Raw genomic sequence first — 25,497 nt, forward strand, 5'->3', positions numbered from 1 at the left:
TTTATTGTATACCAGGTTCTTACTACCTGAGCCAATAGTTAAAATTGAGGATTCACAAAAATCCAGTGTTCTAGACTTTCTAAGAACAAAATCTGATAATCTAGTGATCGAGGGCTCACATTACTGCATGGTAGCCACCAGCCCAGGTTGACAGCAGGTGCTGACTTTGTACTGGTCATGGGTTCTGCCTCTCTCCTCCCCTCCCTCTGTGCTACCTGCCAAGCTTTTGACCTCCCTCCTCTGTGCATCCCCTACTGCCACCTGGAACAGAAATTTCATCTTTAGCCCTTCTTTTGAAGACAATGTTTGCAAATCTCTTGTTAAAATGTAAATCTGCCACCTGGAAGAAGAGCGCAAAAGTGCTCAGTGTGACAATCTGTTCTCATAGCTGAGAAGAGGAGTGAGGTAAGAATCTCTTAATTCAAAGGTGAGATTAGTGCAGAGAAGAGAATCCCAGATCAGAAGATACTAGACTTGTGGCAGTGTCCCCAGGCTCAGGGGAAGGGCTGGTGGGGGCAGGATGGGTGAGCACAGAGCAGGTCTCTCCTGGCTTCAGCTCTGCTACCTGCCCTGTCAATTTCATAATTTCCCCTGGGGTGGCCCCGCTTCCCCACCTGGGGTGGCTGCCTCTTGCACACATTCTGTCTCCCAGAGTGCCACTTCACGAGTCCAGAAAAGGCTGGATTCTACAAATCCTAGCTCTCAGAATCCTGGCTGGTGGTCATATTAGCTCCACCAGTCCTTATGTGACCTAGCACCTGTGGGGCCTTGGCTTTTGTTTTTCTTTTCTTTTTCTTCCCCTCTAAACACAATGTGGACAGCACCAAGGAGCTGGGGACAGTCATCCCACTCTCTGGAAGTTCACTTTTCCTTCATAAAATGGAAAGGGATGGTTCCAAATTCAGCCAACCAGGGAGCAGGAAAATGCTAAGACGCTGAAGGATTCTTGTGACCGTGCCTGCTCCGCACACAATTCCTGGGCCTGTTTAGCGTTTGTTGGGGTGGAGGGAGAAAGTTCCAGATGCCAGCTAGTGGCAGCAGCCCCAACGTTCTCAGGGGAACTACAATCTTGATCAAACTTTTGTTCAGGCTTGCTTTGTTCAGGCTTGCTTTGTTCTCTCAATTTTAAGCGGGAATGTGTGGTCTCATCTCAGACATACTGTTCCATGGGGCATGTTCGTAAACTTTGAAGAACTGCAAATTCTGACTCTCCTTTGTGGTTCCAGGCTCTTTGAACTCCAAAGCTAGACTCGGAAGGAAGGAGGGGGGTTTGCAGATTTTAATGTGGAAAGCGGCAGCAAGAAATGCTGAGTGAACTTGGACAAGTCACTTTACCTCTGGGAGCTTTGATTTTTTTTAAAATATTTTTTATTTATTTCTGAGAGAGAGAGAGAGGGAGAGAGAGAGAAGCAGTGTGAGCAGGGGAGGGTCAGAGAGAGAGGGAGACACAGAATCTGAAGCAGCCCCAGGCTCTGAGCTGTCAGCACAGAGCTTGACGCGGGGCTCAAACCCATGAACCATGAGATCATGACCTGAGCCAAAGTCAGATGCTCAACCTACTGAGCCACCCAGGCACCCCTGGGAGCTTTGATTTTCTTATCTGTAAAATGCTATGTTATGACATTGGTTGGATTAAATTCCATGATTGGAGCAAACAACCCAGTCTGAAAGCTGCGGGGCAAGAGATGAAAGAGATGGCCTCAACCAGAGTAAATTCCTAGGATCTGCCCAAACACTAGCTTCTGCTAGAGCAGTTTAAAGCCAAACATTGCTGGAAGCTATAGAAAAGCTGGGTTGGGGAAAGGCTTTGCTGCTTTCAGGTGTTTGAGATCTTTTCCTGGCCTGGACCTTCAGTGCTCACTTGCTACCATGCGTCGGATACATTTTCCAACACCCTTTCCACGTCCCTGGCTAACGTTGCCTCCAGTACAAATGGTTTCTCCAAGTCTCCCTGGGGGAGAGGACATTGGACACAGCAAGCTGAGATGCTCTTGATCCCTGAGACCCTCCCGATGCTTCAAGAAAGAAAGAAAGCAATGAGCAAGGTGTAGCTGGTCAGCAGGAAATGTTCTTCGTGGAATGCTCAATTTTTAAAATCTGTTGTGTCACTTCTACAGAGGCTCCCTCTTCTGTTTGTTTTGTACTAGAGAAATCCAGCCGGAAGAGCCCTTCCTGACCCTTGGTCTGACTGGGCAGGGGAAGCTCTCCACAGTGCCCTTCTTTGACTACCAGCTTAAGTTGGATTCGGAAAGGCTTTATCTGGGTCCTGTTGGGCCAAAAGTGAAAGAGCAATCATTTTAAAAATTGTCTAGGAAATGATTAACCTGTTTCCTTTGATCCTTTCTGCCTTGAGGGAGCACAGTCAAGTTGTGGGTGCGGGGGTGGGGAGGTGGAGAATGCATTCTATTATTTTCAACTTTGCTGAAGTAAACAGTAAGAGAAATTTTGTCCCTGGATAGCGGTCTAACTCTGGTTTCTTGGAGGGTTAGAAGTGCATGTGACTGTGTGTGTGTCCTTTTGTAAACACAGCTATCGAGTAAAAAGAAAAACAAAACAAAAACCACTGCCATTTCCTCTAACATTTTCTTTCTTCTTTTCTTTTTTGTTTTTAAGGCCTGAATTCCTGCTGCTATTCACAAAGATGCTTTTTATCTTTAATTTCTTGTTTTCCCCACTTCCAACTCCGGCAATCATCTGCATCCTGACCGTTGGAGCCACCATCTTCCTGTGGCTGATCAATAGGCCTCAGCCAGTCCACCCTTTTGTGGATTTGAACAACCAGTCGGTGGGAATCGAGGTAACTTGCCAATCCTCTGTCTAGTGTGATCAAGCACAAACTGTAAACCAACGCTTTGGGATAACTCAGGAGGAGAATAGGCTATATCATTGGAAAGTAAACCTTTTAAGTTAACAGTCACCAGAAAATCTACAAATTTCAACTTCTATTACTGGCATACTTTTCTTTGTAACAACAATAAAACCACAGCTAGGTTTTAGGATGCCAATAATCTAGATCAGGGTTGGTCAACTACAGTCTGTGGGCAAAATCCACCGTTATTTGCACAACTAGCCAGCTAAGAATGGTTTTTACTTTTTTTAAGAGATGTTAAAAAAAAATAAAAAGAGATGTATACCACAAAGCCCAAAGGGTTTACTCTCTAGCCCCCTACAGAAAAATTTTGCTTATCTATGATCTAGTTCATAGACTCAGTATGTTGGTGGCAGGAGAAAGCTTTCATTGAGACACTCAATATCTGAGAATGATAAAGAAGTTATTTCCTAAAGTTAAATTCTGGCTCTGAGTTCATATTCATTCTTAAAATTGGCAGAAGCTGAAGTGCGCTTTTCTCTTCAATTCCCCAACTTCAGCAAATCACACAGCTTCCTACCTCTTTGAGCAAAGGAAAGGCTCCCAGAATGTTCTTTTCATCATTTTTCTTTTTTTTTAAATGTTTAACATTTTATTTATTAAAAGAAATTTTAATGTTTTTTAATTTATTTCTGAGAGAGAGAGACAGCATGAACAGGGGAGGGTCAGAGAGAGAAGGAGACACAGAATCTGAAACAGGCTCTAGGCTCTGAGCTGTCAGCACAGAGCCTGACAGGGGGCTCGAACCTACGAACCGTGAGATCATGACCTGAGCCAAAGTCAGATGCTCAACTGACTGAGCCACCCAGGTGCCCACATTTTATTTATTTTTGAGAGACAGACAGAGCGTGAGTAGGGGAGGGGCAGAGAGAGAGAGGGAAACACAGAATCTGAATCAGGCTCCAGGCTCTGAGCTAGCTGTCAGCACAGAGCCCGACACGGGGCTCGAACTCAGGAACCATGATGTCATGACCTGAGCCGAAGTCGGCTGCTTAACTGACTAAGCCACCCAGGCGCCCCTCTTCATCATTTTTCATGTTCATTCCTTTTCAGAGAAGAAAGCATTTTTGTTCCCTTATAGGGCTAATCTCTCCTGATCTTTTCAGGAACTTCTTTCCTCTACTCAGGAATCTCACTCCAAGCTGCCTCCACTCTCCACTACCTCCACTTTTATGTTGGGATGTTTGCCCATTCTTCCTTGACATCTTCCTACACTGCTGATCTGGTGGCTTCACACCACCACCTCCTTTCAATCTTCCCACTTTCCACCAGAGGTCTTTAAGAATAGTCTGTTAATTTCCTTTTCTGAACATTAACCCACTGAGATCTAACCTGTGCTACTACCATTTCCCCAAACTCTTCTGGGTCACTCATCACCTACCTTCAAAAGTCAATGATTTCTCCTTCAGCCTGCCTCCCAATTGACTTGAGAATTCATCTTTCTCAAAACTTCTCTTTTTGTCTTTCATAATCTCCTTCAGTGAGAGTTCTTCCTAATTCCAAGATAGTCTTGGTCACTTAGCTTCTTTCCTCCCCTCACCTAGAGGTTCCATCTCACCATCTCTTGAATCCTCTAATGTAGGGGTTGGCAAACATGCTCTATAAAGGCCAGACGGTGAGTAGTTCAGGCTTTGTGGACCATATGGACTTTGTTGCAACTACTCAACTCTGCTGTTGTAACACGAAGGCATCAGACAGCATGTAAATGAATGAGCATGCTGTGTTCCAATGAAATTTTATCTGTAAAAGCAGATGACAAGTCAGTTACAGCCCCAGAGTATAGTTTGCCAATCCCCAACTGAGAAAATTTCTCTTTCATGCCTTGAAATTGTACCTAATAGGTTATGACCCCTGAATCTGACTTTCTAGTTCTGAAATCTCCCCAGTTCAGTCCATCTCAGTGACACTCAAGTTCGACAAGTCTCTTTATTGCATATCTTTTCTCTTATGCCAGCACCTGCAGACACACACACACACAGACACACACACACACACTTTTCTGTTTCCCCTTCTCCTCTATCTCAGTTAGGTGCATCTCTTTTCATCCAGTTGCCAGAAGTAGAGTCTGAATCCTCTTTTCTTCTTCCTTCATCCTTGTAAACAAACAGTAAACCCCTATCTTTCACTAGCCAGGGAACTTTGTTGTTGACATCTTGACTTAATCTGACATCTCCTGGAAATCTTCCCTGATGCTCTAGACTAAGTTAGATACCTATTGTTACCACTTCACATGTTACCCTGTGCTTTTTTGGCCCTTTTCTCAGTAGTAACTTACATTTTTTAATGTTTTATTTAACTGATGTATAGTTGTCTCTAATTTACATGAGGGTTGGACCATGCTTTTCCAGGATCATCATCAGGGCCTGATCCTGTGGTTCTAGCTGACATCTCTAGGCACATCCCTAGCAATAATACCATCCCTCTTCCTCTAATACCTTGCTCTCTAGCTGTCCACCAGGCTTTGCAATGTGTCTTCTCACCTCTGTGTCTTCATTCAGACTGTTCCTTCACTCTGAATTTTTCTTCTCCTCCTCTGTACCAAAGTTACCAAACTGTAACTTTTTGGTAGGGGTGTCTGGGTGGCTCCATTCTGACTTCAACTCAGGTCATGATCTCACGGCTCGTGAGTTCAAGCCCTGCGTTGGGCTCTGTGCCAACAGCTTAGAGCCTGGAGCCTGCTTCAGATTCTGTCTCCCTCTCTCTTGCCCCTTCCCAGCTCATGCTCTGTCTCTCTCTCTCTCAAAAATAAATAAACATTAAAAAATATTTTTAGGAAATACCTAATCCTAAGAATAAAATTACCTTAAAACTTTTTGGTTAATGCTTACTTATCTTCAGTCTCTATCAAGTATTCTTTGCAACCTTTCTACTTAACACAGAACAGGTAGTATTATTCATCTCCCAGAATGTACATTGATATTACAGTGTGTACATCAGAGTATTATAGTTGCATATTTTCCTTTTTCACCTCACTCCACTCCATAGACTCTCATTTATGAGATGCTGATGGACAATGACTTTGTCTTAACTCACTTTGCATCTACAGTATTTGTGCAGTGCTGGAACATAGTATGCATTTGATAGATGTTTAAATTTGGTATGATTTTTTTAAATATAAAATTATGGTATTATCTCTCGTGTGTGTGTGTGTGTGTGTGTGTGTTTGTCTAGATGGGTTGGAGGAGAGTGCCAGAAATGTAACTGTGACATTCACTGGGTTTCTATAATGTGGAGATACTACAATTTTGAGATATAAAAATTCATCCAATAATAAAGGGGGTATTCCTGTGACCTCAATGTTCAGTATATGTGGTTTCTTTAATTCAACCCATAGTGGTTTGGAAAGGGTGGGAGAGACTCAGGCTTGGCCTAAACTTGGTCTTGTGTCTTAGGGAGGAGCACGGAAGGGTGCTGGCCAGAAGGACAATGACTCACAGTACTACTTCTCAGATGCCACGACAGTGTATGAAGTTTTCCAAAGAGGACTCGCTGTGTCTGGTAAGCCTGGCAGTCTAATCTCAACTGCAGGAAGACCAATGTGTGGTTGTGTGGCAAACCTCTTCTCCCCCATCTCAGTTCTTAAGCCCAATGGTAGTCTGAATAGAATGCTGACATACAAAATGTAGGGATATCACATCAGAATGGGGGCTAGAAACAGTGTCAGACAGACTTGAGTTTGAAACCCAGCTCTTCCATTTCCTGCTGTGTGACCTTGTGCAAAATCACTTTGCCTCTCTGAATCTGTTTCATACCTAACACGAAGAGGACTTCCCTGGCAAGTTGGTAAAGAGTTGACAATAATGTGGAGGAAAGTATTTTGATTAGCTCACTGGTACCTTATATTTGTTCAGAAACAGGATTTCCATAAATGTAATTTCCTGAATTTACAGATTCAGCATATGAGCTGAAATTGGCATTCAGGGCTCCTGATTTACCTTGTCCTTGACCCTGATCCTGATCAATGCCACTATTCTTTAGTATCGCAGAAGGCAGTTATCTTTTGGACTTCCCTAGAAACACTGCCACATGGACTTTGGCAGGTTCATTTGGTACATACGAAGGCTCACTACTTTTTTCTGTACTACTGAACACAACACAGGGTGAACTAGTTTCCTTTCAAAATCAACCAGCTTAGAGCTCTCCCTACATCTTTTGTCTTTGGTGACAATTTATCCAGACATAGGTTTGTCTGTGTGACATGTTTTATTTATTTATTTATTTATTTTGAGAGAGTAAGAGAGAGCACAGTAGGGGAGGGGAAGACAGAGGGAGAGAGAGAAGCCCAAGCAGGCTCTGCACTGTCACCCCAGAGCCTGATGCGTGGCTCGAACTCACGAACCACGAGAACATGACCTGAGTCCAAGTTGGATGCCTAACTGACTGAGCCACCCAGGCACCCCTGCCTGTGTGAGTTCCTAACCCTGCTTCCTTTCTGCCTTTTACCTATGTCAATATTTAATAGCCAACTCCTGCCAAATGCAAACTGTCCAACAGGCACTACATGCATCTAGCACATTAACCTCCCCTAAACCTTAAAGATTAGCTATTATCACCCCTACTTTTAAAAAGGAGGAAACAGAAACTCCGAGGTTCAGGGACATTCCAAAGGTGACGGAACTAGAAAATGTTGGCAGCTGATACTGAAATCTGTCTGTTTGACTAGATTGTTCTGTATTCAGTCAGCTCTTAAGTGTTTTATAAAAGTAGTTGCTCCTCCAGACAAAGAAAGACTTATTGTAAAGAAAAATTTTATCTGAAGTCTCCAAAGGGGACTGTATTTGGTATTCCTGGCTCCAAGTGAGCACTTAATTTAGACTTCCATGCAAATAACAAAGAAATCCCCACCAACCATTAGTTTCTTTACTTTTTGGCAACTTTAGATACAATATGGCTAATAAAACAGATTTTCCTTTGGAATTCTATCTTCTTTTTCTTTTTTAAGTTTATGTATATATTTTTGGTGGTGTGGGGGGGAGAGAGGCAGAGAGAGAAAGAGACAGATTCCCAAGTAGGATCTGTGCTGATAGCGGGGCTTGATCTCAGGAACATGACCTGAACCAAAATCGAGAGTTGGACACTCAACTGACTGAGCCACCCAAGTTCCCCTAGAATTTTCTTTTTCAAAATCTTCTTCAGTGAGTTTTCTTTATTGTGTTGTCATTATAACTAGAAACAAGCCATTTAGCACATGATCAGTGACATATATGATACTTCATTTAGAAGATATTTTTCAAGGGGCACCTGGGTGGCTCAGTCAGTTAAGCATCCAACTTTGGCTCAGGTCATGATCTCACAGTTTGCAAGTGTGAGCCCCACGTTGGGCTCTGTGCTGACAGCTCAGAACCTGGAGCCTGTTTCAGATTCTGTGTCACTCTCTCTCTCTGCCTCTCCCCCACTCACACTTTGTCTCTCTATCTCAAAAATAAAATAAATATTTAAAAAATTTTAAAGATGTTTTTTAATACTAAATTAACACTAAACAGATAAAGTTAAAAGAGTTTCTCATGTAAGCAGGCATGAGAAACAGAAAATGACACATCTGGTCCCAAGTGGGAATGAATATATCAGCCCTAACATATGCTCTTAACCCCTACCCAATAGATGGTCTCTGTTGCAAATCATCTACAGACAATGTTTAAACTACAGCTTCCCTACTTCTGTCCTGTTGCAGTAGATCAGAATTCCACACAGTGAGACCTAAGAGTCTGAATCTTTGACAAAGCTTCTCAGGGCCTCTGTGAGCCAGAGTTTCCCTTCGGCTTAGTATAGGGCAGCAATTTGGCCAAGAAGTTGTTAACTGGTGGGCTCTTTGTAGATGGTCACTCCTTAGAACAGAGAGACAAAGCTAATCAAAGGTGAGGCTGTTGCCTGGTCAGGACTTCAGCTAATCAGGCTGAAGCCGATTAGGGCATAGAGTTTAATGAGACTTTAGTTGGTGCCCCTTTGGGCCAATTATTTGACTTGTTCCTTGGCTGTGGGCCTCTGCTAGAATGTTCATCATTAGGGAATCAATGTGACACAGTATGGTTTTTCCACATTTAACACCGTTCTCTTACTGAGTGGGCTTGAAGAACTGCTCTAGTCCTTCATGATGCTTAGTGCCTTAGGGATAACAATAGTTGTCCATGTGCACAGAGTAACATGCATGGGTGGTAGCTATCACTTGTGAGGAATATTAATATAAGGGATCCCAATGGTAGACCCCTGGAGGTGCATTCTCTGGAATGGAGGAGTGGCTATAAACAGCTCGCAGAGCAGGACTTGCCTTGCTTCTGGTAAAGTTACAGTGTGAGACTTGACTTCTTGAGCATTTGTGCAGCTGTTTCAGCAGAAAGAAAAAGAATCAATGTTTCCTGTGGACAGTCTCCTCATTCATTTTTAAATATCTCTTTAATCAGAGTGGTTCTCTTGTTCTGGCTTTCTTTCCCTTATCTTCTGTCACTTAGGCTGGAAGTTCACTTATTTACCTCTGAATTCTTAATAACTCTGCCTCAGAGTGCTTCTTTTTGGCAAGATCTGAATTACTCTTAGCAATTTGACTGGATCCTCTCAGTAACATTTTCCTCTTTTCCGCTTTTCTATTTATAACTCTGTCTATTTCTGGCTTAGGGGCTTCTCAGTTAGTTCGCATTGCTCCCTAGCTTGTCAACACCACTTCCATGACTTTCAAAGCTGAGATTACGGTTTTCTCTAGCAAGTGGAGTTCCCAAACTTTAGCTCTTTGGAAACTTAATTCCTCTATTGCCAAATGTATGACACATTGTAAAAATATTGAAGGCAAATGTATGTGTGTTTATGTGTGCACCTGTGTGTATCTGTTTGTGTGTGTGTGTGTGCACGCACAAAGACCTATGTATTCCTGTAATTTCTCATGAGCCTCAGTATCTCAGACATTTTCCTATAAATGGGTTAAGTACATGAACAGGCAATTCAAGAGAGTAAATGAAATGAATGAAAAGGTCCCACTTGAATAGCTGTTAAGGAAACTTAGACTGGGAATGCCTGGCTGGCTCGGTGGGTTGAGCGTTCAACTTCAGCTCAGGTCATGATCTTACAGTCTGTGAGTTTAGTCACCACATCAGGCTCTGTGCAGACAACTCAGAGCCTGAAGCCTCCTTTCAATCCTCTGCAACCCCCCCACCCCATCCCGCCCTCACTCATGCGCCTCTGTGCACGCTCTCTCTCTTAAAAATAAACATTAAAAAAAACAAAAAGAAACTTAGACTGAAGTACTAACTTTTTAAGCCAATCAAACTGGAAGGTATGATAAAAAGATACTATTTAGTGCCTAATACTTGAAATGTCAAGTAGTGGGAGAAAAGTCAATTGTCACAACTGTTCTGCTTAGCAATGTGATACAGGGTATTGGTGGTGTCAAATTTGGAAACAATCTAAATACCCACAGTGAGATAAATTCAGCTGCAGTAGAGCCCTTCATCAGATGGTTAAAAAGGTCACTGAAATCTCTATAGAGAAGTCATGATAACATGGAAATTTTTATATCAAATAGGGGAAGAAAGCAGGATCCGAAATATATATGTGGAATGAACACAACCCTGTCAAATTATACAAAGGAACTATGAAAATAAATGTCAGTGTTAATAACGGTGTTTAGGTGATGGAATCATTGACAATTCATATTTTGATTTTTTTCTATAATTTTTATGAGCATACATGTCTCTTATTATAAGGAAGCTCAATCCAAGATTATCCAATATAGGCTCTTTGTGTTTACTTGTAGGCTTTTACTTGTTCATATCATATGGGTTGTCCATCCTGCTGGTTTTCTTCAAATGTCTGTTCCTATTAGGGGTCACATACTCCAACATGGAAACACCTGAATGTTTGAATGCATTTCCTAAATGTTTCAAATGTAGTTTATAAAACTCTCTCTGCCTTTGAGAACTGAGTACTTACTCCTTTGAATTTCCTTCATAAGAGTAGCTCACATTTTTACTGGATTTTTCCTCCTTTGTGTCTTGTCTCTTCCTAATCCCCTTCTACCTCCTATGGTCCAAAGGATTTGGAGCTGGAACTGATTTTCTTTTAATGTTATGTTTTTAGACAATGGGCCTTGCTTGGGATATAGAAAACCAAACCAGCCCTACAAATGGCTGTCCTACAAACAGGTAAGTCATGCCAATGGTATTGGATAGATTCTTACTGTGGTATTCTGAGCTAATTTGGTCTCTTGACTGCTTTTTTTTTTTTTTTTTTTTTTTGCCCCCCACCTCTCTCATAGGTGTCTGATCGAGCAGAATACCTGGGCTCCTGTCTCTTGCACAAAGGATATAAGCCATCACCAGACCAATTTGTTGGCATCTTTGCTCAGAATAGACCAGAGGTAACCATGTTGACATTAACTCCAAAAATGAGTCAGGGCTAGCTCTAAAGACTTAAACCCCACCCTGAAACCAGTACTTTTACACTTACTAATGCCTTACCTAAACTATTTAAAAACTTCTTTATTTTTAAATATTGTTCTAGTGTAAAGAGTTATAGCTCAGGGCCTTCTTAATCCCTGGTTGAATGCCTAATGATCTAAGTTGATAACTGGATTTCTCTTATTTCCTAGCCCATGATTCACTTTAAGTCAATCTTTGCCATATGAGGAGACAGTAAGGAAGCTGCGGGGCGGGGGGGGGGGGGGGCGGCTGGCAAATAAGAGCTTGTGGACATTGTAAAAAGGGGGAGGTGTTTGTTTTAGAATCGGAACATTGATGTTATACTTGAACTTATCATATGAGGTACCCATTGCTACTGAGAGTGGCTATAACCATCTTTCTATAGTGAGTTGAAAGCAGATTTAGACATTAAGATGATTGGACTCAAGCTTTAGGTAAGTCATTAAGCCAGTATCCTCAGAGAAAGCCTTTATATGCTTTAGAATAGTTGAAAGTCCTATGCTTATTAGAGCCAGTTCTTAACCGAAAAGCTGAGAGGGCACTGGCCACACGTTTAGGTAAACGTACATACTCCACTTTGTTACACCCAGCCTCAATAAGAAGAGGTATCCTTGACTTTAATTTAGGAACTTAATGCCAAACCTAGTATATTAATTAGTCTGCTTGGGCTACCACAACAAAATATCACATACTGGGTGGCTTAAACAATAGAAATTTATTTTTCTCATGGTTCTAGAGGCTGAAAGTCCAAGATCAAGGTATCAGCACATTTTATTTCTACTGAGGCTTCTTTTCTTGGCTTGCAGATGGCTGCCTTCAAAATGAGTCCTCTCATGGCCTTTTCTGTTATCCTTGGTGCCTCTTCCTCTTATAAGGACACCAGTCATATCGGATCAGAGCCCCCACCCTTACGACCTTATTTATTACTTCTTTAAAGACCCTGTCTCCAAAAGCAGTCACATTGGGTGTTAGGGTTTCAACATGATTTTCGGGGTGGGAGGGACACAATTCGGTCCATAACACCTAGACTGACGTTTAAGGCCCACCATTCGCATATTCTGACGCAGCTTTCCAATTCATTTTGTATGAACCTTCATGCTTCTTGATGTGTACACAGTGATGTTGAGCTATTCTATCTTTGTTCATCCACTGCCTTCTTCCCTGAATGCCTGCTCTGCCTCCACCTCCATAACCAAATCTTACCAGTCCTTCAAAGGCTTTCCCAATTTCCATCACTTTCCCCAAAGTAGTCCTAGATGGCCTTTACCCCACCGCAAGAGTGATCGCTCCTTCCTTTAAACTCTTTAAAACGAGTTTCTGTGCCTCTTATGGATAGAACTTGCTGCACTTCTACCTTTGTGTTTTGGTCCTTTGTATGGTAGTTGTCTCTGTGCCTAGCTTATCTCCTTTATTTAGCTGTACTCTACAGCATTAGCAATGGAAGTCTCTAGGTCCCCACGTGATTTCTTTTAACACAAAGGCATCAAATAAGCATTTGTTGGCTGAATGACTGAAGTAATACTCTTTCTTTTCAAAGTGTTCTCTAGTTCTTACTGGAGCTTTTCTCCATACAGTGGATCATCTCTGAGTTGGCTTGTTACACATACTCCATGGTAGCCGTCCCCCTGTATGATACCTTGGGAGAAGAAGCCATCATATACATTGTCAACAAGGGTAAAGCTTTGCTATTAAATTATAACTCGATTCTGTGGTCATGCTGAGTAATTCCTCAATATCTGCTTTGGTTAGCAGACTTGGAATGCTATGGCCAGAATTTGCTCAAGTCTTTCCTGTCCTGTACGACTGAGGATATAATTTACAAGGAAATTACTAAAAGCACAAACAGGGATATGCACAGATAGAAGGTTCAATGAAACGTTCGAGGTGGCATAGTGTGACATTATAGTTTAGAGATAAGATGCCTTACTTTGGCCACACTGAATCAGAGGTCATAGAGTGAGTGACTAAGTCATTTAATTGACGAAATCACTATGAAACTTCTGATTTCATTTCTATTATTGTAAATCTAAGTCAATAGTTAGCCAGCATGTACCAATGTCCATGGTGAATTTGTAGAAAAAAATTACCATGGTTAGAGAGATAAGTACAAGCTCAATGATCAAGTAACAGCTCTTTCACGTATCCAAGATCTTACTTTCTGTCCCAGAACTAATAGGTTGAGTGAATAGACCCATTTAAACTACAAACATAATCAGATTTTTTTTTAATTTTCTACAAACAACTATGAAAGCAAATGCTAACATCTAGAATCATGTTTGTCTGCTAAAATCCCATCTGTCCCTTTTCTCCTCTCTACTCCCCTCCCCAAAATAAAACACAATGACAAGACCACACCTAAGTGATCCATATTTGTCATCTGTGTTTTTAAGCAGAAGGAATTACATGACTCTAGAAACAGTAAACTGTTTTGGTAGCATGCATGAAAACTATGTGCTTCCGTTTCAATTAAGCTCATTTATTATCAGTGGAATGCTTCAGGTTTTCTGCATTATAAATCTGATTTGCAGATCTACTCTCCTTGGGGTACCGACTAGCTTTGAAATTTTCACAAATCTCTTCCTTGTTGCAAGGCAATCAGGTACATAGCAGGGCATGAAGGTTACCTCTGGCTCTGTTTCTGCTTCCAGCTAATATCTCAACTGTGATCTGTGACACTCCCCAAAAGGCATCTATCCTGATAGAGAATGTGAAGAACGGCCGCACTCCAGGCCTGAAATTGATCATCCTCATGGATCCCTTTGAGGATGACCTAAAGGAAAGAGGGGAGAAAAATGGAGTTGAGATCTTATCCCTGTTTGATGCTGAGGTATGGGCCTTAAATTCAAATAATAGCTTTAAGAGGAGTAAATGAGACTCACACTGTGAACCTTTGAGAATAATACCCCTAAAACAATTCAGAAACCGTGCCAGAGGAGAAGAAAGGTCTTTGGCCAATGGGCACAGTCTTCTAAGTGGAGGATGTATGAATACTGAGGTCAGACGTAGCTAAGAATATGGGTCCTGGAGTCAGGTTACAGGGTTCATTTTCCTGACCTTAGGCAAGGTTCTCCACATCTCCCTTTTCCCCTCTGTAAAATGAGGATGAGATAGTCTCTAACTCACAGAGGAGTTGTAAAGTGTTAAATGAATTAATCTATATAAAGGGTTCAAAACAGTGACTGGGATATAGTAAGATCTGAAATGTCAACTATTCATATTATTCAGAAAGATTTAGTAATGGTCCTAGATGACTGGACCTCAAGAATACAATGGCAAGTTTGGATATCTGGAATCTGCCCTCTTGAGGCTGGTATTCTAGAGAAACTTTGTTCTCCCCTGCCTGAATATTGGCTTCTAGGCCTGATCTGCATTAGAGCATTGCATCTATTCCCACAGAAAAGGGAGGTGTTGACATGGAAAAGAAAAGAGAGGGCTATTTGTCATAAGTATGTCCATCTTAACCAATGACTTCCTTTCTTGGCTTTCTGTTCACACAGAACCTAGGGAAAGAGAACTTCAGAAAGCCTGTGGTAAGTTTTCTTCTGCCCAAATTTGAGCCCTGCCATATTCAACTCCCAAAGCTCTTGGTAGATTAATCCCTTATGCTTCCTCCTCTAGCCCCCTAGACCAGAAGACCTGAGTGTCATCTGCTTCACCAGTGGGACCACAGGTCAGTGCCCATGAAGCTGTCCCAGAGTCCTCTGGTCAGCCAAAAACACAGCTAGAGTCACTGAACACTGGTGGACTGGTAAATAGACACTACAGTGAACCCTATCCTTAGGGTAATACAGCCCAAGACTTTTGAGTATGGATGCCCACATGGAAAAACTTAAGATAAGCAACTACATTTCACTGAACACACTGGGAGGTTTTTATATGCTATCCTTCAGGAGCCACACAGATGGCATCACAAAGTCAACTTTCCTCCCCAACCCACCACTCTCTCAACTTGACACCACCAGAATGGTTTCACTCAATCAAGGTGACTCAGGGATAGTCCTACACAGATCAGTGTGTGCCCACCCCCACCCCTGCAGCTACTTATTTGTTAGAACTCTGAATAGCTTTAGATGTGGCCCATCTGCCAGTTTGTAATGGGATAGTTAGGAAATATAGTTAGGTCTTAAGTCTTAAACATGAAAACAGTGCAAGGTTGGGGATTGGGGGGTCACTTGGATTTTTATTTTTGATTGTTGCATGTGAGATTGTGTCTGTGCCCTCTGTGGTAGTAGAAGGCTAGCAACGTTGTCAGCAGTAGTATCTCTGGGTGCATTAGTCATTCATAAACAGAGTCCTATACCATTCATAAAAATACACAGTGACAAGAGAAGCTCTTGACTCTCTGGAACAGAAGCATTTGAATACAGCTTCTTATTTCATAACCAAAGGCTGCCTATGAGTTATTTAAAGGGTCTTTTTTTTTTTTCCCTATGTCTTATTTCCTACAGGTGACCCTAAAGGAGCCATGTTGACCCATGAAAATGTTGTTACAAATAGTTCTGCTTTTCTCAAATGTATACAGGTCAGTGGTCAATTGAAAAAGGGGTATTTGTTAAAATGTGAACCTGTCATAAGATTTAATCTTGATGTTAGAGGAGGCAGAAACAAAACCAAAACAAGACAAAACAAAACCAAAAGCCATGTTAAGGGCCTGACAATGAATGAATGTGGACAAGTACTGCTGCATCTTTGTCCAAAGGACTGTGCATTTTCCAGCCCTGCTCTTTTATTTTTTTTTTAATTTTTTAAAATGTTTTATCTATTTCTGAGAGAGAGAGACAGCGTGAGCAGGGGAGGGTCAGAGAGAGAGGGAGACACAGAATCCAAAACAGGCTCTAGGCTCTGAGCTGGCTGTCAGCACAGAGCCCAACGTGGGGCTCGAACCCACGAACCATGAGATCATAACCTGAGCTGAAGTTGGACGCTCAAACGACTGAAGGCGCCCCATAGCCCTCCTCTTTTAGAATCACTGCATGTCTCTACACTCAGGGAAGTTACGAGAAGCCTCTCAGAGTTATACAGTGCACAACCTGTACAACTATGTGTGGCAATCCGGCAGTTTCCTTAAAATTAAAGAAAAAAATGTTGAGATATAATTAACATATTAATTTCAGGTGTACATGATTCCATATATGTATATACTGCAAAATGGTCCCCGCAATAAATTCAACATCCATCAGCCCACATAGGTTTTTTTCTTGTGATGAGAACTTTTAAGATCTACTCACTTAGCAACTTTCAAATCCGCAACACAGTATTATTAACTCTAGTTAATAGGAGCTGCTTTTAATTCTCCTTTGGAATAGAAAGTTAGCATTAATCCAATGTTGTCTCTTTCTTGTTCTGATCTATAGTATACTTTCAAGCCCACCCCTGAGGATGTGTCCATTTCGTACCTCCCCTTGGCTCATATGTTTGAGAGGATTGTACAGGTGAGTGACCTATGTTCCTACCAGGTATGTGAAAATGCAGTCTTGATTAGCGAGTTCCATGTTTATTCCAAAGGCAGCTACACATTTATGGTCCTTTCTCTAATTGGAAAGCAGCACACAGAGGGTTGGTGCAGCTGAGTCCTAACCCTGCCATTTACTCTTACTTGCTGCAAAGTCTTTCTAGTTGTGTCTGTGTATGTGCACCAAGACTAATGGTTACTCCTGCCTTCACCCAGGGTCCTGTGAGTCCAGTGAGGTCATAGCCAGGAGCTTACTCTCTGCTCTTAATGCTGTGCTGGGATAAGAGACACTGTTTCTTCCCTTACATTTTATTTTGGTTAGAATTTTTAAAAAGATCTAGGGTTAGGGGTGTCTGGGTGGCTCAGTCAGTTGAGTGTTCGACTTCGACTCAGGTCACGAGCTCACAGTTCGTGGGTTTGAGGCTTGCATTGGGCTCTGTGCTGAGAGCTCAGGACCTGGAGCCTGTTTCAGATTCTGTGTCTCTGTCTTTCTCTGCCCCAACCCCACCCATGTTCTGTGTCTCTCACTCTCTCAAAATTAAATATTTAAAAAAATTTAAAAAAGATCTAGGGTTAAAGAAAAGGAAGTTTCCCACAGGGGTGCAGAGAAGGAGCATTTGATCCAGGTAAGGTGTTCAGTGTGTGTCAAAGTAGAGCCAGTTAGGACTGTATGAATGCCAGAGAGCTGCCTTTCTGTCAGTGGACTCCAGGCTTGTCAGGCAATTCTGGGGCTGATTCAAGAACTGAAAATAGTGCTGGCCTTCCCAAAACACACTCGGTAGTTATGAATGGAAAATCCCCTCTCGACCACTTAGTTAAATACCTCTTCAACCAGCTTATCTGTTGATACATGAAATGCCAATCAACAGTTCAGTTCCTTGGGCTAAAGTGTTGACATCTGATTAATAAAATATCAATTCTAATAAGCATGCTTTTTTGCATTTTAACACCATGAAATTGAGTTTGTCTTACAACTGGAGGCATGTTCTAGTTTCACTCTGTTGCTTAGTGCTATGTAATGAATGGTCTCTTACAAAGGACAGTGTCTTGGACTGTCACTCAGAGCTACAGGTGGAAGAGGGCAGACGCTCCATCTCACAGTCTGTCTTTCCTATCCTGTCACCTGAGCAGAAATGAGTTTCCAACCTGTCTTGGGCATAGAGTTCTGGGTATCTGAAGGATGCTGCTGTACAGAGAAAAGTGCCCATGGATGGCAACCTAATTCCTCAGTTCTCACCCAAGACAGGTCCCACCAGAAGTGGGCCTTTGACTCTGAGCCCTGCTCTTTGGTTTTGCTTTTAGACTATCGTGTACTCTTGTGGTGCCAAAGTCGGTTTCTTCCAAGGAGATATTCGGTTGCTGCCTGATGACATGAAAACTCTGAAGCCCACGGTGTTTCCCGTGGTGCCTCGACTACTCAACAGAATCTACGATAAGGTACCAATCTCACATCTGCTGGGCTGGCCCTGAGATGAAAGAATGGTCTGTGGCTTAGGCCTGGCTAAGGTTCTTAGGGACTTTACATTGCTAAGAAAGTTTTTCCACTTCACCCCCTACTCCCGAGGAGCATCCACCTTATAGCCACATTCACAAATGCAACAGTGAAAAAACCACAATAAATGAAGCCCCTTTCATCTGGATAAGATCGCTTGGACCAGATCTGGAGAAAGAGCTCAAATCAGAGACTTGGGGAGTCCCTCAAAATTAAGCCAACTTATTGAGGAGTTGTTACTCTGGTTTTATAAAACCTACAGGCTCTTGAGTTTCTTGTTGAGGTCCTGGGTCCCATGGGCAACATTTCATAGCATTCCATGATTTAATCCTTGCAAAAACACTGGAAATCCCATCCACACTTATTATCTCCAACTCCCAGCTGAGGAGACTGAGCCTCAGGGGCGGCGGGGGGGTGGGGGGTGGGGAAGAAAATAAAAGGAAAAGGAAAGGAAAAGAAAAAACCTGGCCAGAATCTTCTCCAATAAGGGGTCGGGCCAGATTCAACTTGTCACTTAGTAGTTAGTTGTCAATGATCACTATTTTTCATTAGAGTTTACAACATGGTGATTTTTCTAATTCATTTTAATTATTTCTCCTGCATTAATTAGCTGCAATTCTTTGGGGGAAGACATGACAAGTATTTTTCCCTTTATTTATCCATCTTCAGAGTAATGAATTGGTGCCCCAGCGATCATCAGAAATGACCGAAATTTTTCATTTGTAATATTTTGAACTTGTGACTTGCATAGTTGTAATATTAATCCATTTCAGTCATTCTTCTTGATGTTCAAATTGTCCCACCATCAAACTTGGGAGCCCAATCAAGTTGTTCATGTGTCCTTTTGACATAACCTCCCATAACATGTCCCAAGCTTATTGTTTTGTGTTTCTCACCCAAATCTTGGGATTGTCCGATATTTCCAAGGAGTCCTCGGAACTGAGATTTGAAGCCAGGCAACATAGTAGTAGAGTCCAGGCTCTTAACCAGGTATTTCATCATCTCATAATTCCATAGACATGGGAGCCCTGAGGAAATAGATAAAATTCTTTTATCTATTAAAATAACACATGGCCACTCTGCACATGCTTTGGACTCCACCCTGAGATTCTAGCATTCCCCCTTCATACTTGTGAATCTCAGTACTATCCTAGGGCTTTGGTGATGGGGCAGGCAGCATTCTAGAACAGATGACCCCTGAACATTGAAAGTGCTGGTTTTAACAGAATTTTTAACAATCATAGCAGCTGTCAGCATGCTATGGAATTATTAGATTTGGTGGTTGTTATGGTTTTTATTCATGTTATTAGACATTTTTACTTTTGATAGTTTTTTATGATATGGTAATACTAAACACACAGTTTACTTCTGCCATCTACTTTAAAAATGAAGGCCTTTATTACTGTGACTCTACAAATTCCACTCTCTGTCAGCGATATATTAGGAGGAAGTTGTCTTGTGAATAATGAAGATAAATCTCTTAAGGTTGAACTAGGTATCAGGAATGATAGATTCCAGCAACATTTGAGTGTAGATCTTGGAGAGAAGTGGTGAGATATTGACAAAATGATGGTATAGGCATGAGCAGATGCCTAGAACCTAGAGCACAGTTGGCATTAGAGGCTAAAGATGAATAGCTCTATTTGGCTAAAGGCTTAGAAATAGAAGTGTAAATATGGAAGATGGCTGGAAAGTTCTCTTCCAATTTTAAACTGGAAAAGAACTTTGATTTCATTGAATCTGACTTCTGGTAGGATGGGGTATTGAAGGCCAGAATGTGGGGTTCAGGATTTAATTTTGGAAGGGGATTTCTTTGAGTTGTGCTTGAAGCTCTCCTTTGGCAGGTGCATGGTTTATGGGATTAGGTCCCAGTGAGGCAAGAGTAAAGTAGTCTAGGTAAATAATGTGAGCTGGTAAAATGGTGCCATAATTACATCCAAAAGGAAGAAATAAATAGGAAAATCTCTTGGGTTTTGTATGGTGTGGCTAAAGGAACTTTAGTGACAGAGAAGAGTGGTATTTCTCCACATTTAATGTATATAAGCATCATAGGGCAAGGGGAGGGAGAGATTCCTAGGCCTTTCTTTTATCTATTGAATCAGAAGCCCCAGAGGTATTGCCCATTGAGCTGTTTTCTATCTAGTACTCCCAGGTGATATGGTAGGCATATGTTAACATTTCAAGAGGACATGCTTATCTCAGTTGTCAAAGTTGTTTGCCAAGGACAAGGAATCTGAAGAAACTGGAATTCTGTACCCATACACTCAGTGCACTTACTTCTTAGTGTGTCCATAATTCTCTGGAATCATCATTATTTAGCAACCCAGTTCATGACATGAAAGTCACTTCCTTCTGAAGCAAGAAGGCACTATCTTTTGCTCACTGGTGAATGGCTTTGGTGAGTATCTCCAGTAGGTTTCCAACTAAGAGGAGCCATCATTTTTCAGGTACACAATGAAGCCAAGACACCCCTGAAGAAGTTCTTGTTGAACTTGGCTGTTTCCTGTAAATTCAATGAAGTAAAAAAGGGTATCATCAGGCGTGACAGTATCTGGGACAAGCTCATCTTTGGAAAGATCCAGGTAGGTTGGTTGGGTCCAGGACAGAGCTTGGCAAGTATCTGGGCTTCCTGCTAGCTTATCATACTTTGCTTTTTCTCTGATGGCTGAGTATCTCTTTAATGGAGTATCTCTTTAATGGATATCCTTTCACACTTACTGTGTTTACTCACTTTTTGAGGTGAGGTCTCCTTTGGACAATTTTGTCATTAAAGGAAATGAGTCAAAACACAGAAAATGGATTTTACTTAGCTTTTGGCATACTGTCTTATTCTCTTAAGGTGGTCTGTTGAGATTGTAAGTAATGTGAAGGGCCTAGGAATATAAATTATCTGAGGAAATTTTTAAAAACTTGCAAGTCTAGTCTCAGCTGTGGATGAGAGTGACAATAACAGCTGACATTTTAAGTGCTTTTTCTCAATGGCATGCCCTAGTGTAAGGGCTTTGTAAATTAGCTAGTTTAAACTCTTATAAAAACACTGGGGAGGCTGTTCTACCCATTTTGGAGTGGAGGAAACTGAAGCCAAGGGCACAGATTTCAGCAGCTCTTTTGTTTCTACTGAACAGGCCAGCCTTGGTGGGAGGGTTAACTTCATGGTCACTGGAGCTGCCCCCATCTCCAGCCCAGTCTTAAAGTTCCTCCGGGCGGCAATAGGATGTCAGGTAAGCCAAGCACCTTCTTTGAAAATAGCCTATCTCACTTTGGCACACAAAAAGCTCACTCTTTTAAAAACGAAAACACAACTGAAAAGCACCAAAGACAGTGTCACCAAAAATTTTGAAGTCAAGAGAAAAGAACCTTCTCTTTATGCATCTGTATACAGAAACCTTTACATAAACTGGCATCAGTTATAAAATACTTGTTAAACAGTGCTCTATCGACACTAGTCCTGGTCAAATAAAGACCAGCACCATTTTAATGGTTTTGCAATAGTTTATTGGATGTGCCAAAGCAACTGGTCTCCTACTGACGGACACTTAAGTCGCTGTTATAATCAATGAAATGATAAGGATACTTGTGTATCCTTAAGTATTTATACAATTGTCAATTTAGGGTATTAAATGCCTGCAAGTAGGGACTCCTAGGTCAAAATATGTGTTTGTTTGTTTTTTCCATATGTGAATGTAGATTATCACACTTCCTCCGGAAAGATCTTGTCTTTCTTATACATTCCTGTAAATAATGTATGAGGCCTTATTCCCTGCCACACTCTGCCAGTGTCAGGCTTTCTTAGTCATTTAAGGCTTAGCCAAGCAGATGCATGAAAAGTCTCATTGCAGTTTTTTCTAATACTAAACATCTTTCCTATCACTTAATGGCACTCATATTTCTTCCATGAATTACACTATTTTTTATGGAAAAATGGCCAATGGATAATTCAGTTCTCTTTCACACTACTTCTTAGAGCTCATATAGTAATATTAGTCTTTTTTTAGAAATGTTTTTTCCTAGTCTCATCTTTTTGCCATATGTATTGCTATATAAAAGTTTCAAATGTTTACATAATCAAACTGATAAATCTCTTCTATTTGTGGTGTTTGAATTGCTTAGACAGGACTTCCTAGCTCCAATATTTCATAAGACTGCTTTCATTCCTATTTTCTAATAATCTTATGGTTTTAGTTTTTTTTTTTTTTTTTTTAGTAATTAAGCCTCTGTTCCATCTGGGGTTTAGTACAATCCTGGGTGTGGACATTCTCTATCTTCCCTCCACCCCCCTCCAAATAGATAATTAGTTCATCCATTTGACCAATATGCACGGCATGAATGAAACATAGCCTTGTCCTCACAGTGTCCCCTTCTGTATAACCACCATCTAAAAAGATTCTAAATTGATGGCTAAGGCTAGCCTTTCTTTCAAATTAGCCTCCTCTTGGCCATACCTCCATTCCCCTCAGCCCCTAAAGCCAACAGATCAGTATGTCCTGTTGCCACACCCTTCCTGGAAATGCCACCTTCTCCATCCCTACAAAGCCTGCCTATCACAGGCCCCCTCGCCCCATGCCCCCAGCCTCCCACTGCAGCTTATGTGCTTGTTTGCTGCCAACCAGTGGATCGAAGGTTTTAGGACACCAAGTTATCTTCCAACCCTCCGAGACCTTACTTTCCTCATGTCTTTCCCTAGGGTGTTGCCACCTCATGCTTTCTCTTGAGTAAGTCTCAAACACTTCTTTGGTTTCCCCAGGTGTTCGAAGCTTATGGACAAACCGAATGCACTGCTGGCTGTACATTTACATTACCTGGAGACTGGACATCAGGTAGGTTCTCCACCTACTGGGCAGGAGATGCAGTTGTCGGGAGAAGGGTTCTAACTGAACTAGGGCTTGAGTTAGAGAACCTCAGTGCTTTGGACAAATGTGGCATTGTTGGCCAAACTCTGGTTTTAGTCCAGACCTATCTTGGCTATCTAGCATTGGGAGCAGCTGACTTTTCAGTCTTCTTGTTTTAGAGTCAATCGGTAAAAAGCTCAGAAATATGCCTGGATATTATCATTGTTTCATGGCTTCCCAGTTGATTCGAGGTGGTGTTTTCTAGGTCATGTTGGAGTCCCCCTGGCTTGCAATCATGTGAAGCTAGAAGATGTGCCTGACATGAACTACTTTTCAGTGAACAGTGAAGGAGAGGTGGGTAGGTTGTGCTCTGAGGTCGCGCCCAGACAATCACAGTGGATCTGTTTATGTCAGAGAGAGCACACACTGAGACTTCGGTTTGACTTGGGATCTTGACAAGGAGATGGACATCTCTGAGTCCCACTTTCCTATCCCCTACAAAGGGACTAAAATCTGGTGGTCTTCACACTGTAGTGGAAACCATCAAATGACTGGAGGCAGGAGGTGTTTTGTGAAGTGCCTCTGCTGGAAGTTGCAGTCTTTGCCCTGGTTACCACCTTGTGCTGTCTTATGTGCAGATCTGCATCAAGGGCAGCAATGTGTTCAAAGGATACCTGAATGACCCTGAGAAGACCAAGGAGGTTCTGGATGAGGATGGCTGGCTTCACACAGGAGACATTGGTCGTTGGCTCCCGGTAGGCGCTTCTTCAAAATTTCTAGGGGTCTCTGTTCTTGGGCTGAAGAGAGCTACCTGCTTTTAAGCAAGATGGGCACAGATATGGGTCGATTAATCAAATGAGGCAGCTGGAGGAGTTACGTCTGAATCTGGCTTGTGGCGTCCTCATGCTATAGAGAAGAAAATCCAGTTGAGGAACCTAGGCTGGCAGGTGGGAGATCTTTGTTCTAGACCCAGCTCTTCCATGGACCAAAAACATAATTCTGAGAAAGTCCACACACTACAGAAGGCTGGGCTTTATTAGTCACTTCCAGATAATGTCTGTTAGGCTGAATTGATGGCTTATTTCTGGAGTCGGGCTTCTTGATGGTTCCATGCTTGAGTCAGTCTACTGTCCTACTTAAGGTGTGATCATGTGGACTGTATTTGTCACTTGTCCAAGTCAACCATACAAATCCCTAAGGAACTAAGCTCCTTAGGCCAAAGAGCTCTCAGAAATGAAGCTGCATATGACCTCTGGTGGCTGGGCAGACAGCCTTCACCAGCCCTGCTCCAGTCTCCCCAAACACAATTATTGACTTGATTATTGGCATTGCACTGTGAAGCTATCTTAGCCTGTCTCAGCATCTAACAGGAGGGATACATGACAGGGAGTCAAGGAGGGAGAGATCTAACTAATTCAAAAGTCTTAATAAAGATCACTCCTTCCCACAGGGCGCCTGGGTAACTTAGTTGGTTAAGCATCCAACTTTGGCTCAGGTCATGATCAGGTCAGTTCATGGGTTCCAGCCCTGTGTTGGGCTCTGTGCTGACAGCTCAGAGCCTGGAGCCTGCTTCAGATTCTGTGTCTCCCTCTGTCTCTGCCCCTCCCCTACACATATGCTATCTCTCAAAAATGAATAAACATTAAAAAATTCTTTTAAAAATGATAACTCCTTCCCCATTCCTGAGAGTTCTGGAAATAGAGTAATTGGAAATTACATTATTGAAAATTCACAGCTACCAACCTTCTCCATTAGATGAGGCAACCATTTATACAACTTCAGGTCCTGGGGAAGTTTTCTGAGGCTGCCCATGTACTCCCCACAAGGACGTAACACCATAGATGGGTTCTTGCTGGAAGCTGCTCCCCTCCCCTTTCCTCAAAGCCAACAAAGAGAAATGAAAGCTTGCTCAAAAGTCTCTAGAGAGGTCAAGTTTACAGAGGGAAAATACCTGTGACTTCAGTCCCCTCCACACTGACATCTTTCATAGGCCTCAAAAACACTGATGTCGTTTTCTGTTTCACATAGAATGGAACTCTGAAGATTATTGACCGTAAGAAGAACATCTTCAAACTGGCCCAAGGAGAATACATCGCTCCAGAGAAGATAGAAAATATCTACATCAGGAGTAGACCAGTGTTGCAAGTTTTTGTACACGGGGATAGTTTACGGGTAATCCAGTGTTTTAACAAGGGCCAAATTCAGGCACAGGCCATGCTGGTTCTTGTGGCGACAGCAAATCTGCATAAGTGGGTTTAGGATGAAAAGATTTGAGTTTATAAAACCAAAGAAATGAAGCCACAGTCCAACCCTCAAGGCAATACAAATGTAAAAAAACAAAAAGGGTTTAACTATGATGGCATCTGTAAACATGTCAGTACAATTGTAATGGTTACACCAATGGGTGGATGTTTGATAAGAAACAGCCCCATGTTACACTTAGTTCCCAC

At 42.0% G+C, this 25,497-nt stretch overlaps 1 protein-coding gene across 2 annotated transcripts in view; it reads left to right on the forward strand.

Moving 5' to 3' along the window:
• ACSL5 (acyl-CoA synthetase long chain family member 5) overlaps positions 1-25,497 on the forward strand; it is a 42,429-nt gene that overhangs the window by 14,450 nt on the left and 2,482 nt on the right. For both annotated transcript variants that reach the window (XM_039237643.1, XM_039237641.1), the window contains exons 2-18: positions 2,614-2,797; positions 6,262-6,367; positions 10,934-10,998; positions 11,112-11,213; positions 12,849-12,948; positions 13,923-14,101; positions 14,772-14,804; positions 14,893-14,944; positions 15,723-15,796; positions 16,629-16,706; positions 18,029-18,163; positions 20,666-20,800; positions 21,344-21,439; positions 22,963-23,035; positions 23,313-23,401; positions 23,686-23,802; positions 25,076-25,219. In XM_039237643.1, the coding sequence (XP_039093574.1) occupies positions 2,642-2,797; positions 6,262-6,367; positions 10,934-10,998; positions 11,112-11,213; positions 12,849-12,948; positions 13,923-14,101; positions 14,772-14,804; positions 14,893-14,944; positions 15,723-15,796; positions 16,629-16,706; positions 18,029-18,163; positions 20,666-20,800; positions 21,344-21,439; positions 22,963-23,035; positions 23,313-23,401; positions 23,686-23,802; positions 25,076-25,219 (1,734 nt within the window). In that variant the 5' untranslated portion in view covers positions 2,614-2,641. The remainder of the gene's footprint in view (positions 1-2,613; positions 2,798-6,261; positions 6,368-10,933; positions 10,999-11,111; positions 11,214-12,848; positions 12,949-13,922; positions 14,102-14,771; positions 14,805-14,892; positions 14,945-15,722; positions 15,797-16,628; positions 16,707-18,028; positions 18,164-20,665; positions 20,801-21,343; positions 21,440-22,962; positions 23,036-23,312; positions 23,402-23,685; positions 23,803-25,075; positions 25,220-25,497) is intronic.

The sequence above is a fragment of the Hyaena hyaena genome, unplaced genomic scaffold (assembly GCF_003009895.1).
Source record: "Hyaena hyaena isolate Hyena2069 unplaced genomic scaffold, ASM300989v1 scaffold_128, whole genome shotgun sequence".
NCBI classification, from domain to species: Eukaryota; Metazoa; Chordata; class Mammalia; order Carnivora; family Hyaenidae; genus Hyaena; species Hyaena hyaena.